Raw genomic sequence first — 12238 nt, forward strand, 5'->3', positions numbered from 1 at the left:
AGGCTTAGTCAGTCCTACCTTCTCTAGGGCTTAACCAAGGGCAGGCCTCAGTGTCCTCAAAGGTAAAAATCTCTCCGCATTTTTGTCAGGATTAAATTCATTGATGCTTTCTTCATTTCATTGTACAAATAACGATGGAGCACCTGGGGCTGCAGGGAGCCACAAAAGGCTGTGCAGGCTGTGCGCTGCACAGGGGTGCCCGGCCAGATCACATGAACTCCTTAGGGCTGTCTCTTCTCCAAGAAGGGTGTTCTCTGCTAACTTGCCACACAGCTCGTGAGGGGCGGTCCCTGCCCTGGCCGAGGCCCTAATCTCGCTAGTTAATGACTGAGAGCATTAAGTTGAACAGTACTGAGCACCTACTGTGTGCCAGGCACTATTCTCAATGCCTTGGCTTTATCTAATGTCAGTAAAGCTCTTGGCAGAGTAAGGGAAGCACCAGTAAGCAGTGCCTGACATGTCACTGTTGACCCAGCATGAGGTGTGTGACCCGCAGGCTTGTGGCGAGGCCACAGAAGAAGCTAGCAATGCTGAAGGCGGCTGGGGGGAGGTGTTTGCAGCTCACCGAGAGCTTTGTCCTATGGCCCTGGTTCTGCGATTGTCAGGCTCCTGAAATGTCAACTCCTCCGTACCTTGGACAGAAGCCACACATGTTGCACCTTCTGCATGTCTGGGGCCTCCCCCGAAGTTTGCCCTTTCGCCCCAGAAACCACAGGGCACAGGCTGGGCTGGGAAAACCTTTTATTTGGCTGCATGCAGCAGGGGTAGGATCAGAGCACTGCTGGAGGAGGCAGAGGCAGAGGCAGAGGGCAAAGTGGGAAGGGTCTGTGAATGGCAGTTCCAATGTGGGGTGGGGCTTGGATTGCTCTCCAAGCCACAGGGAGCCTGGTGTAGGCATGGAGGTGGACAGGCGGTCCTTGAAGACTACCCACCCCACACTCATCCTGTGCTCACACATCCTAGCTCTCAGAATCAGAGCCCAATCCTGCACCCACCTGCCCTGGGTTCCCACGCACTGGGTTCCAGAGAGCCTTCTGGAGAGCCCCACCCCATCTGGCTTTTGGGACTTCACTGGCGGTAAGGACGGTCCAGACGTGGCGTCGACTCCACCCCACCCTGGGCCTGCCCGTCTCAGACCAGGCCTGAGCCTCTGGGCCATAGCCACCTCTCTGAGCAGGCAGGTCTAGCGAGAGCGTGGGAGCAGCAGAGAATGGGACAGGGACAGGCTGGCAGAGCCCTCCTTCCACTCCCAGATCTGTCTGAGCTACACAGTCGCTCCCAGCATCTGGACTCTCCAGGGCAGCCCCAGGCTTGCCCGATGTCCTCCACACCGTCCCTGCTCCGAGGGCCCCCCAAAAAGATAGGGGGCAAGGCCCAGGAGGGGAAGGTAGGAACACAGATCTCGGTTGCCATCTGAGCTTGGACACCCACCCTCAGAGGAGTCTGGGGAGGAACCTGGGGGAACATCCTGTACCTCCCTAAAGGGCCCTGCCTCTTAAAGGTATACACAGCCCTCACCATCATTCAGCTCGCACCCTCAGGCAGAGCGCTGGCTGTCTGCAGCATGGGAGGCTCCACAAAGAGGCGACTGGGGGGCAAGGGTGAACTAGGAGGTCTGGGGAAGTTGGCCCACCGCCCCTTCCCAAGCCCAGCCTTTCTCTGACAGCAAGTTTACCAGTCAGGGTTCTGCGGACGGGGCCTCGGGGGCGTCAGGGCAGCGGGGGGCCCAATGGTGATGCTGCTGTTGGTGACCCTCGGGCCGTACCAGCCGGCCCAGTAGTGGGTGTCCACGCCACCGTGCTGAAACCAGATGTAGCGGACGCCGGGTGGGTAGTTGGAGAACGTGTGTGAGACCTGGGAAGGGGGCAGGTAGAGGGAGGGGGAGAGGTCAGGGAGCTGACCCTGAGGGTGGCGCTGCCTGAGGGGCAGGGGGGCAAGGAAGGGGCTGCCCTCTTAGTGCTGGGCCAGAGCGGAGTTCTAGTTCTCATTCTGTGAAGCTGGGCAGACCACCTCCCCTCTTCTATGCCTTAGTTTCCTCGTCTGGAAAATGGAGTCGATTCCTGGAGGGGCCACTCCACAGGATTATCTAAGTGTGGCGCAGAGCAACAGAAGGAAATTTCGCAAGCTGACGAAGGGTGTCCAGTCCAGTCATCACTGGGCACATTTAGCTATTTAAATTAAGTAAAATGAGATGAAATTAAAATTCAGATCCTCAGTCACACTAGGAACTGGTTCTTATTAAGTGTTCGATAGTCACATGTGGCCATTGGCTACCATACAGACAGCGCAGACAAACCATTTCTGCCGCTGCAGAGAGTTCTATTGGAGAACGCTGGCCTAGGTCAGGATTTGGCAAACGATGGCCCGCCTGCCTGTTTTTGTAAATAAAGTTTTATTGGAACACAGCCATGTTCACTTGCTTAAGCTGCTTTCACAACACAATGGCAGAGTTGAAGACTTGAGTAGTTGTGACGGAGACAGGACAGCTTACAAAGCCTGAAATGTTTCTATCTAGCCTTTTAAGAAAACATTTGCTGGCCGCTGGTCTAGATGATAGTAACCACCAATATTAGTAATTAATAATAGTCAACCTTTTTGAATGTGGCTCTATCAGCATCGCTTCACTGAAGTCAGAGCAGCCGAAGCCCAGGTGAGAAGCAGCAGAGCTGGGATTTGAACCCAGGCCTGTCTGGCTGTAGTCTCAGCCTTGGGCAATGTGCCCCCTGCTCCCGTCCTGTCCCACACACCTCTCTCCACTTGGCATCGCTCTTCTGCTGGATCGTTGCTGGGTCAGGCTGGAAGGTCCCCAGAGGCGCATGCGCTGATGACAGGAGCTGAACGCACAGCTGGTACTTGGACCCGCAGTCTGGCCTTGCTGCGAACCTGCAGGCAGAGAGAAGGCCCATCAAGGCCTTGGAGATGGGGGGGCAGGGTGGGGGTGGGGCACCTGAGTGGCAGGGCCCACCCCCAGGCCCTCGCCCCAGGCACTCACCAGTCCTTGACCTTGATGTCCGGCCGTGTAGTGTCCATCAGCTCCTCCCAATACCCTTCGGCCTTGAGGTCCACCACCTGGGACTTGAGGCAGGTGCTGGGGGGCAGGCGGAGGGTAGGCTGGGCTGAGGCTCACCACTAGGGCACTGGGAGGCTAGGCTGCTTTCCCAGAGAGGAGAGACCCCAGGGGGGCAGTGACTTTGGCTTCCCCCTCACCCCAAGTCCCCCTGACCTTGGATCTTACTAATAAGAAGTCACGAAGTATTTCTTGACCTGGTCATTGGGGAATTCCTTCCTCTGGTCTCCAGAGAGGTCTTCCACCTTCCACTCATCGCCTCCATTCACATCCAGGCTCCAGAACTCAAATCCCTCTGGCAGGAAAGCACAGTTCACATCAGAGGGAACCCCCTCCGTGGTCACCTTCTCCCGAGGGCCCCTCCTCCCGGTTCTCCCTGCAGCTCAGCAGTTGCCCTCAGGCCTGTGCTGTGGAACTGCAGATCAATGGTGCCTGCCTGGAATTAGTGCGTCCTGTGTCAGGCACTATGGTGAGTGATTTCCATTGGGACTCCTGGGACACGTGATGATATGAAGGACCAGATTCTTTCTGTGATGCAGAACGCTCTGCTGCTGGCCAGATCTGAGGCTAGTCCTGCCTCTACCAATACTGACGGTGTGACATCAGGCAAGTTGCTTTCCCTCTCTGAGCCTTGGTTTTGTCCTCTGGGGTCAAAGATTAGGGACTGGCAAACTTTCTGTAAAGGGCCAAAATATTTTAGGTTTTATAGGCTATCTATTGTCTCATTGCATAGTATGTGGTGGTGTTTTTTTTTTGTTTTTTTTTAAATAATCCTTTAAAATGGTAAAAGGTATTCTTAGCTCCTGGGCCAGATTTGGCTCATGGACCATAGTGTGTCAACTGCTGGTGAAGAACATAGCTGTTGGGGAGTCACGTGAGGCAGGCATCTGAAAGTCCTAGAGAGCTTGGAGCTGTTTTATCATTTTGCTCCAGAATTTGGCCACATAATGGAGAATGAGGCTCCCATCCTCTCCTATCCCCAGTGTCTAGCTGACGAGTTAACATAGGGAGGGAACAAGGAAGTGCTGGAAGTGGCTGCAGTGTGCTGGAAAGACTGGACTTCTTATTCTTCCACAGGCAAAGTCCTTTGACCTCTGGGACAGTCCTAGTAGGCCTAGCCCTGGAGTCTGGGAACTAGGTCAACAAAACAGCTGACTTCCTGGTCTTGTGCCTGGGGCATAGTTAATCCCAACTAATCAACATTCCTTCTCCTAGGAAAGGTCACTGGGGATATCAATTTAAGGGTGGAAGAAGAAATGCCACTCTTGGCCTCAATTTGCTCATCTGAAAAATGGGTACACTACTAGCACCTACCTACCTTTTAGGATTATTGTGAGAGGATTAAAGTTGTTAGGCCATTCAAAGTACCTAGCTTATAATAAGTGCTTAATAAATGTTAGCTAGTATCCTGACAGTGTGTGTGTTGGGGGCACGCCTGACCCACTCTGCACCCCACCTTCGGCACACGGGTTGTGCAGGAGGTTCCTGTGGAGGCTTCGTAGGAAGTAGAAGATCTTCCAGTCGGCCACAGGCTGGTCCCAGTCCTCGGTGATGAAGCCCTCACGCAGGCATTTGCGCTTCCAGAGGGTCACGAGGTCTATGAGGTCCCGCCAGAGGCTGCAGACCAAGCGGCAGCGCAGCAGCAGCTGGCGGGCGGGCACGTGGGTGAACAGCTCCAGCAGGATGTTTTCTGGCAGCTCGTTGATGTTCTCCACCGCCATGGCTCCCGGCCACTCCTGTGGTTATTGAAAAGTGAGGCTACAGACCCTCTCCTGGGCCTGGGATTTGCAGCACCCCATGCTGGTGGCGGTCCCCAGCCCGGGTTTACAGTCTCGGGAAAGTCCCTGGGCCTCTCCTGGCCTCAGTGTCCTCCTCGGTAGCCAGGGGCCAGGAACAGCACCTGCCACCCCCTGGGAGGTCCAAGGAGCCTGTGACACAGCAGAAGCTCAGTACAAGGTGAGTTGTTGTTTTGTTTTTAACTGGCACCTCCCAACAGCCTCTAGGCTAGGGAGGCCTGCGGAGAGGTGGCGGATCTGCCCAAAGTCACAAAGACAGAAGCAGAGGGAAGGAGGCCGAGTCTTCTCTGATTCTAGAGTCAGCCTTTTCCAAGAGGCCAGTTGTTAGAGTGGGTAACAGCGCGCAGCCCCGCAGAGCACTCCAGCCGGTGCGGTGCCTTCTCCATTCTCTCTCCTGCGCTCGGAGGGGGGAGGGCGATGTCGGGGGCAGGAGTAACGATTGTCTCCGACCGAGGTCCAAAGGGCTCACGCGACTTTCTCAAGGCCGAAATGGAAATGACCTGCCCAGTTGGGCCTGGAGAAGGGTGGGCAATGCAAAGACCTTCCCTACACCCCCACTCGCACCCGCATGCCCGTGTATGGGCTCCAGCCCCAGTCCCCCTAGCGTGTCTGCACCCTCCCATTCCTCGTGGCGACTTTAAAATGTCCCCCAAAGTCGGGGCTCGGACCCCTACGCGAGACCCCAGCTCCGGTTTCCGCTCGCACCGCCGCAGGAGGCCGCGCCACGTAGTTCCCGCGAGCAGCCTGGGACTCGTCCGCGCCGGCCTCCTGGGCGCACAGCTGCGGGGCCGGGGGCCGCCGAGCCCCCCGCCAGGCCCCCGGCCGCCTGCGCCCCCGCGCCCACTCCCGCGGGTCACCTGCACTCGGCCGACGCCGCGCTGTCCCGCTCGGAGCTGAGCCGGCCGCTGCTCGCGTTCCCGGGGATGCGGCCCCGCCCCCGCCCGCCTGGCCCCGCCCCCGGCCCGCCTGGCCCCGCCCCGGCCCGCCTGGCCCCGCCCCGGCCCCCCTTCGCCGCCCGCTCTCCTCTCCACGCCGAGCCGCGCCGTGGTGCGTGGGGCCCGGGACGCGCCCCCCATCGGGAAATAGGAAAATTACCCGGGTTGGGGGGTGCCGGGAGGAGCCTCTGCCCCTCCCCTTTGCCTGGGCCGCCCGCCCCCGCACCCTCCGCATGACCTAGACTCCCTGCCCTCTGCCTCCTCCTTCCAGCAGCCACAACGGAGGGAGCGGGGAGAAGCCTCAGATCGGACCCCCGCTCCCCCATTAAAAACACACACAAAAAGCTGACTCCTGACCTTTCTCGGCCTCCTGGGTCCGCCGAGGAACCTGCAGCCTCAGGCCTCCGCCGCCCGCTCCGGATTGCGGGGCGACCGGGCGCGGGGCCAAAGGCGGGGCGGGAGGGGCGGGGGCGGGGGCGGAGGCGGGGGCCTTTAAGAGGCGCGGCGGGCCGGGCCGACCCCAGACGCGGGCAGCACCCAGCCTTGCCAACGCCGCGGGACTCGGGCAGCCCCGCAGCGCTCCGGCTTCTCCTTCCCTCGGGATCGCCCTCCGCAGCGATGGACGGAGACGGGGACCCAGGTAGCCGGGCCCACGCGCTCAGTCTGGGAGGGGAGAGCGGGGACCGGTGGGCGAGCGCTGGAGAGATGCGGGGTAGCGGTGGGGAGGTGGGCAGCCCAAACCCAGCGCCGCAAACTTTTACCTAAGAAAGTCCTTGAGACCGTCTCTAGAGTGCAGTCCTCTGTCTGGTACCTTGGTTTGGCTGGAGGCCTCGAGAGGTGACAGCAGGGAGGGAGGACTCCTGGTCCCATTTACCCAGGAGACAGCAGAGGCGAAATCCCACGTTCCACCTCTGGCTTACCGAGGTCTATAGGGCTGGGGCCTGGGACGCATCTGGGATGCAGGAGGCTACAAGCCCTCTTCTTCCCTCAAGTTCTTCCATTTGCCAGCTCTGGCCGGTGAGCTGCCTGAATCCCCATGGATTTCTTGGGGTTACCAGCCTCTCCCCACCCCATCCCAGCCTTCCTCCTGGGTTCCCTTGTCTGGAGGGGCCACCCTTCATCTGGGTGGCCAGTTGCCCAGTGGGGACCAGGCCAGCGGTGAGGGAGGTTGGAGCACCAGCTCTTGCCAATGCTCAGGGCCTTCTGAGACTGCCCAGTCATCTTGTCTGGCACCAAGACCCCCCGGCCTGGAGGGGCTGCCCGCTGAGTCAGGGTGGGAGCGAGCAGACTCCCCCATGCCCCCCCATCAACCCCTTCCTCAGCAGGCCCATCTGAGAGTGGGCACTGCTTGGGGGAGGCCATGGGAAACAGACTGATGCCTGCTCAGGTCGACCAGCCCCGCCTCCCAGCCCTGAAAATCCCAGCGCCTTCAGCTCCCACTCCCAATCCTCCGGCGCCCTCGCCACACCCTTTACGGGGCTCCAGAATGGCTCCTGCTTTTCCTCAGGCCACAGCTATTCCCTGGACTCCAGGGCCCAATCCAGGCGCATGAATCAGCCTTGGAGGCAGTTTCCAGGGCCCAGATAACTTTCCGACAGCAACAATGTGGGGAGTTGTGTGTGCCCGAGAGGGGGATGGGGGGCCGTAATCAGATCTGGGGCCTCAAGTGCCAGGCCTGGGGCCAGGAGAGGGGACTGGGTGAGGTGCACCTTTCCGGGGAGCATCAGGTGTCCACCAGGGCCAGGGCAGGGGTGGAGAGGTGAGGACACTGGGCCCTGCTCCCCAGAGAGCTGTGGGCAGCAGGGTGGGCAGGTGACGTGGCTTCAGGGCCTGGCATTTTCCTCTCTGACTGACCACTCTTCTGCAGTGTGACCTGGGCAAACCCAGGAAGTGTCTCTGGGCCTTAGTTTTCCTCTTCGCCAAAAGGAAGGCGGTAAAGCCCCATGTCATAAAGATGTGGCAAAACAACAACAAACAAAAAACTAATAATGAAGGGAATAATAAGATTCATTAAATAAGATCTACTGTGTGCTCTGAGCGCTGAAGAGGTAAACCCTGATTCAGTTATCAAGGGTCTGACTGCGGGGAGGGGGAAAATTCTGCATGTGAGGAGGTAGAGGGCTGGTAGGCTGGGCAACACCCAGTCTCGGGTCCAGGCCCTGCCTGTTCCCTCCCCCAGTGCATGGCACCTTGGCTTTTCAGGGTTCAGCCCTTAGGAACCCCCCATCCTAAGTCAGAAAGCTGTGGCCGCCCCCATCACCCAGAGTGGCCCCATTTCCTCCCCACTGTCTCTCCCTCCTCCAGAGACACTGGGCACTTGGTATCTGCTTACTCAAGGCTTCAGTGGCCTGGCTGGGGCCGGCTGGGATCCCGGAGACAGTCCAGCCTGCGGCTCCTGAGATCTGTCCACCGAGAATGCCCTTGCCTCTCCTCAGGGGGCTTGAACATCAACACTGTCTGAATGGCCTGGCATCCCCATTTCATAGACGAGGAAACTGAGGGCCAGAAGTGAGAAAAACCTTCCTATCCCAAACACTTATTACATCTCCCTGTTTGACACACACACACTCACACTCACATGATCTCTCTTTTTTTTTAATATATTTTATTGATTTTTTACAGAGAGGAAGGGAGAGAGATAGAGAGTTAGAAACATCGATGAGAGAGAAACATCGATCAGCTGCCTCCTGCACATCTCCTACTGGGGATATGCCCGCAACCCAGGTACATGCCCTTGACCGGAATCGAACCTGGGACCTTTCAGTCCGCAGGCCGACGCTCTATCCACTGAGCCAAACCGGTTTCGGCCACATGATCTCTTTTAATGAGCCCCCCTGCCCCCATTCCCAATTCAAAGATTCCTGTCCCCTTCCTCTCGGGCCTCAGAATCCAATGTCCCCTCCCTAATACTAGCAGGGTGACTGTTGGCAAGTTACTCACATCTCTGAGCCTGAGCAATTTCACCTACAGAATCAAAATCAAGATAGTGCCTCCTAATTCAATGAATTATGTTTTTGATGGGTGATGGTGAAAGGTGGCTCTGGGGCCAGGCTGCCTGGCTTCAAATCCAGGCTCCAACCACAGTGTGGTCCTCAGCTGTGTCACTCCTCTGTGCCTGAGGTTCCTCAGCAGTGAATCCGGGACAATAGGAAAAAACCTCTGAGATGCTTGGGGCTATAAAGAGTAAATGGCCCTGGCCGGTTTGGCTCAGTGGATAGAGCGTCAGCCTGCGGACTAAAGGGCCCCGGGTTGGATTCCGGTCAAGGGCACATGTCTGTGTTGCAGGCTCGACCCCCAGTAGGAGACATGCAGGAGACAGCCGATCAATGATTCTCGCTCATCATTGAGGTTTCTAACTCTCTCTCCCTCTCCCTTCCTCTCTGAAATCAATAAAAAATACATATTTTTAAAAAAGAGTAAATGAACTTAAAATGCTCAAAAAGGGCCTATACTTACTTGCTAAGTGCCCAATAAACATTAGCTGCTGACAGTGTGCCAGATGCCAGGCACTGGGGATGAAGCAGTGAGTTTCCCAGACCTTGTTCCTGCCCTCATGTCCTCAGTCTAAGGTGTTTTATAAACCATCACACACTAGGACAAAACCTGGAAAGGACTGGAACTCTGGGGGTGAGAGGATATATCAGAGGGTAAATCCAGGAGGGCTTCCCTGAGGAGGTGACAGGAGCAGGGCTCTCAGAGGGTGGTTGGAAGGATTAAAGAAGTTCATATGTGAAAGTGAAACGTGAGGCAATTCTGTTCATCATATCAGTTGCTGTCATCTGCGCAGGTATAGGGCGTACTGGCTCTGCAGGGGAAACTGAGGCCTCTGAGGCGGCTCTTTGTACTTGATGCTGGCCTGTGGCCCTGAATCCCCAGGGAGGTCCCCAGGGGGCTCCTCCACTGGGCACCCGTTTCTGGTCTCAGGATCTCTGGCCCCAGGTGCCGACTGTCCGAGGGTGGGTGGGGGCGGATACCTGCCACATCTGGGTTCTGGGGCGTGCAAGGGGACAGTCTAGGGGGGAGTCACCACCTCCTCGCCCCTTCATCCCCGCAGAGAGCATGGGCCAGCCTGAGGAGGCGAGCTCGGATGAGCAGCAGGAGGAGGGGTGCGTGTGCGTCCCGGAGGCGAGCGGCGGGGAGGAGGAGGAGACGGCGTACCTGGACGAGCTGCCCGAGCCGCTGCTGCTGCGCGTGCTGGCCGAGCTGCCGGCCGCCGAGCTGGTGCAGGCCTGCCGCCTGGTGTGCCTGCGCTGGAAGGAGCTGGTGGACGGCGCCCCCCTGTGGCTGCTCAAGTGCCAGCAGGAGGGGCTGGTGCCGGAGGGCGGCTCCGAGGACGAGCGTGACCACTGGCAGCAGTTCTACTTCCTGAGCAAGAGGCGGCGCAACTTGCTGCGAAACCCGTGCGGGGAAGGTGAGGGTCAGGCTGTAGGAGCCTGTGGCTGGGGGGCTCAGTTTGCTCCTCCGGAAAATGGGCCACATCCAATGCCCGCCTGCTCGGAGGGTTCGCTGAGATAAAGCGCGAGGCACAATGCCCAGCCCAGAAGAGCCCCGATAAACTCTGCTCCCGGTGGGCTCTTTCCCAGGTTCTTCCACGACCCTCCCAGGGGGGAGAGAGAATCTGGGACAAACAGGAAGTGCCTGCCATCCAACCCCACTGTACCAGTTGGCCCAGCACCTGATTCAGGGGCCAGAGCCAGCGCTGTCACACCCTCCGCGGGGACCGGGTGACGAGGGTGGGGCTGTCCTGTTCCCGCAGAGGACTTGGAGGGCTGGTGCGACGTGGAGCACGGCGGGGACGGCTGGAGGGTGGAGGAGCTGCCCGGAGACTGTGGGATGGAATTCGTCCACGACGAGAGCGTCAAGAAGTTCTTCGCCTCCTCCTTCGAGTAAGGAGAAGGGGGGTGGGCGGGAAGCGGGAGAGGGGCCTACACTCCTCCTAACTCACTTTCCCCAGGTGGTGTCGCAAAGCGCAGGTCATTGACCTGCAGGCTGAGGGCTACTGGGAGGAGCTGCTGGACACCACTCAGCCGGCCATTGTGGTCAAGGACTGGTGAGCCGCCCTGGGGGACTTGGGGGGTGGGGGTGAGGGGGGAAGAGGAGGGGACTAAAGTCACTACCTGCTTCAGGGCCACTGCCTCCCCACGCTAGTGGCTGTGGCCATGTGGGCCGGGTCTCCAGGAGAGGGTGAAGGCAACCTTTCCTCCTGAGTTTAAATGTTGGCAAAAAAAAAAAAAATAATTTTTTTTTGTTTGTTTTAATCCGTCTACAATCCAAACGAAACATGTCTTGGCGGGCCGGCTTTGGGCCCAAGGTTGAGTCTGGCCTACGTGGATTTTAGTCCTTGGGTTTGGACCTTGGAAAAGTTACTTTCTCTCTCTGACCTCAGTTTCCTTATCTGTAAAATGGGGGCACTCCGAAGGCCCCGCCCCCCGGCTGAGGCCGGCCGCTCGCTCCCTCCGCCGGCAGGTACTCGGGGCGCAGCGACGCCGGCTGCCTGTACGAGCTCACGGTGAAGCTGCTGTCGGAGCACGAAGACGTGCTGGCCGAGTTCAGCAGCGGGCAGGTGGCCGTGCCGCCGGACAGCGACGACGGAGGCTGGATCGAGGTGAACCTGGAGGCGCTGGGGCGGCGAGGCCGGACCGGGAGGCGGAGGGCGGGGCTTGTGGAAACCACGCCCCGTGGGCGGGGCGGAAGGGCCCACCGGCTGGGAGAGGGCCTGGGGCTGAGAAATCGTGTTGGGGCTGGAGGCGAGTTAGTGCGCCGGGTGTCTGACCCTTCCTCTCCCCCCCAGATCTCCCACACTTTCACCGACTACGGGCCCGGCGTTCGCTTCGTCCGGTTCGAGCACGCGGGACAGGACTCCGTCTACTGGAAGGGCTGGTTCGGGGCCCGGGTGACCAACAGCAGCGTGTGGGTGGAGCCCTGAGTGACCCCTCCTCCCGCTCCCCCCAGCTGCCCTGCAGGGGCAGAGGCCTGGGGTAGACAGGCCTTAGTGGTAGCACCTCCCCTTCCCCTCCCCACGCACTCCTCTCCCGCCCCGGCTCCAAGCCCAGCCCCCAAGCAGGTAGGGAAGGGTTTTGCTGGCATATGTTTGCACCTGGAAAATAAGATGGGTGAAGGCTTGGGCCTGGACCGGGCCCACCGCGGAATCCCCCACCTCTAGCACAGTGCCTGCCGTAAAGTGGACTTTCAATAAACATTACTTGTTCGAGGAAGAAATGAACGAATGGATGAAAAACCCCCCTTCCTTTGCACCCTTCCCTTCTCCCGAGGCCCCTGGCTCAGCCTGGAAAAATACTTGGTGGGGCTCCAGCTGCTTTGGTTTCCAGGGCCCATTGGGCGGGGGCAGAGCCAGCCAGGCCTGGGCCGGTGGACAAAGGCTGGGATTGTGAGGCCCGGGAGTGGGGAGCTGGACCTGGCGCCTGCCTGACACCCAAGCT

General features: G+C 58.9%; 2 protein-coding genes across 4 annotated transcripts; one reads left to right on the forward strand and one right to left on the reverse strand.

Annotated features, from left to right (window-relative positions):
- Positions 1 to 724: 724 nt before the first annotated feature.
- Positions 725 to 6252, reverse strand: LOC132231683 (F-box only protein 44). Of its 3 annotated transcripts, none has more exons than XM_059691254.1 (6): positions 6149 to 6252; positions 4524 to 4803; positions 3236 to 3362; positions 2993 to 3088; positions 2748 to 2883; positions 725 to 1854 (listed from the first exon to the last, which is right to left on the reverse strand). In XM_059691254.1, the coding sequence occupies exons 2-6, from the start codon at positions 4786 to 4788 to the stop codon at positions 1672 to 1674; spliced, it is 807 nt and encodes a 268-aa protein (XP_059547237.1). In that variant the 5' UTR covers positions 4789 to 4803; positions 6149 to 6252; the 3' UTR covers positions 725 to 1671. The 3 variants fall into 3 exon arrangements, with proteins under 3 accessions (XP_059547237.1, XP_059547238.1, XP_059547236.1); XM_059691255.1 differs by lacking the exon at positions 6149 to 6252 and adding an exon at positions 5708 to 5804; XM_059691253.1 differs by lacking the exon at positions 6149 to 6252 and having other exon boundaries at positions 4524 to 5794.
- A 53-nt stretch (positions 6253 to 6305) lies between these two features.
- Positions 6306 to 12017, forward strand: FBXO2 (F-box protein 2). Its single transcript, XM_059691252.1, has 6 exons — positions 6306 to 6438; positions 9853 to 10209; positions 10555 to 10684; positions 10753 to 10848; positions 11265 to 11403; positions 11590 to 12017. Exons 1-6 carry the CDS (start codon positions 6417 to 6419, stop codon positions 11722 to 11724), a joined length of 879 nt encoding a protein of 292 aa, XP_059547235.1. The 5' UTR covers positions 6306 to 6416; the 3' UTR covers positions 11725 to 12017.
- Positions 12018 to 12238: the final 221 nt, after the last annotated feature.

The sequence above is a fragment of the Myotis daubentonii genome, chromosome 3 (assembly GCF_963259705.1).
Source record: "Myotis daubentonii chromosome 3, mMyoDau2.1, whole genome shotgun sequence".
In the NCBI taxonomy this organism is placed as follows: domain Eukaryota; kingdom Metazoa; phylum Chordata; class Mammalia; order Chiroptera; family Vespertilionidae; genus Myotis; species Myotis daubentonii.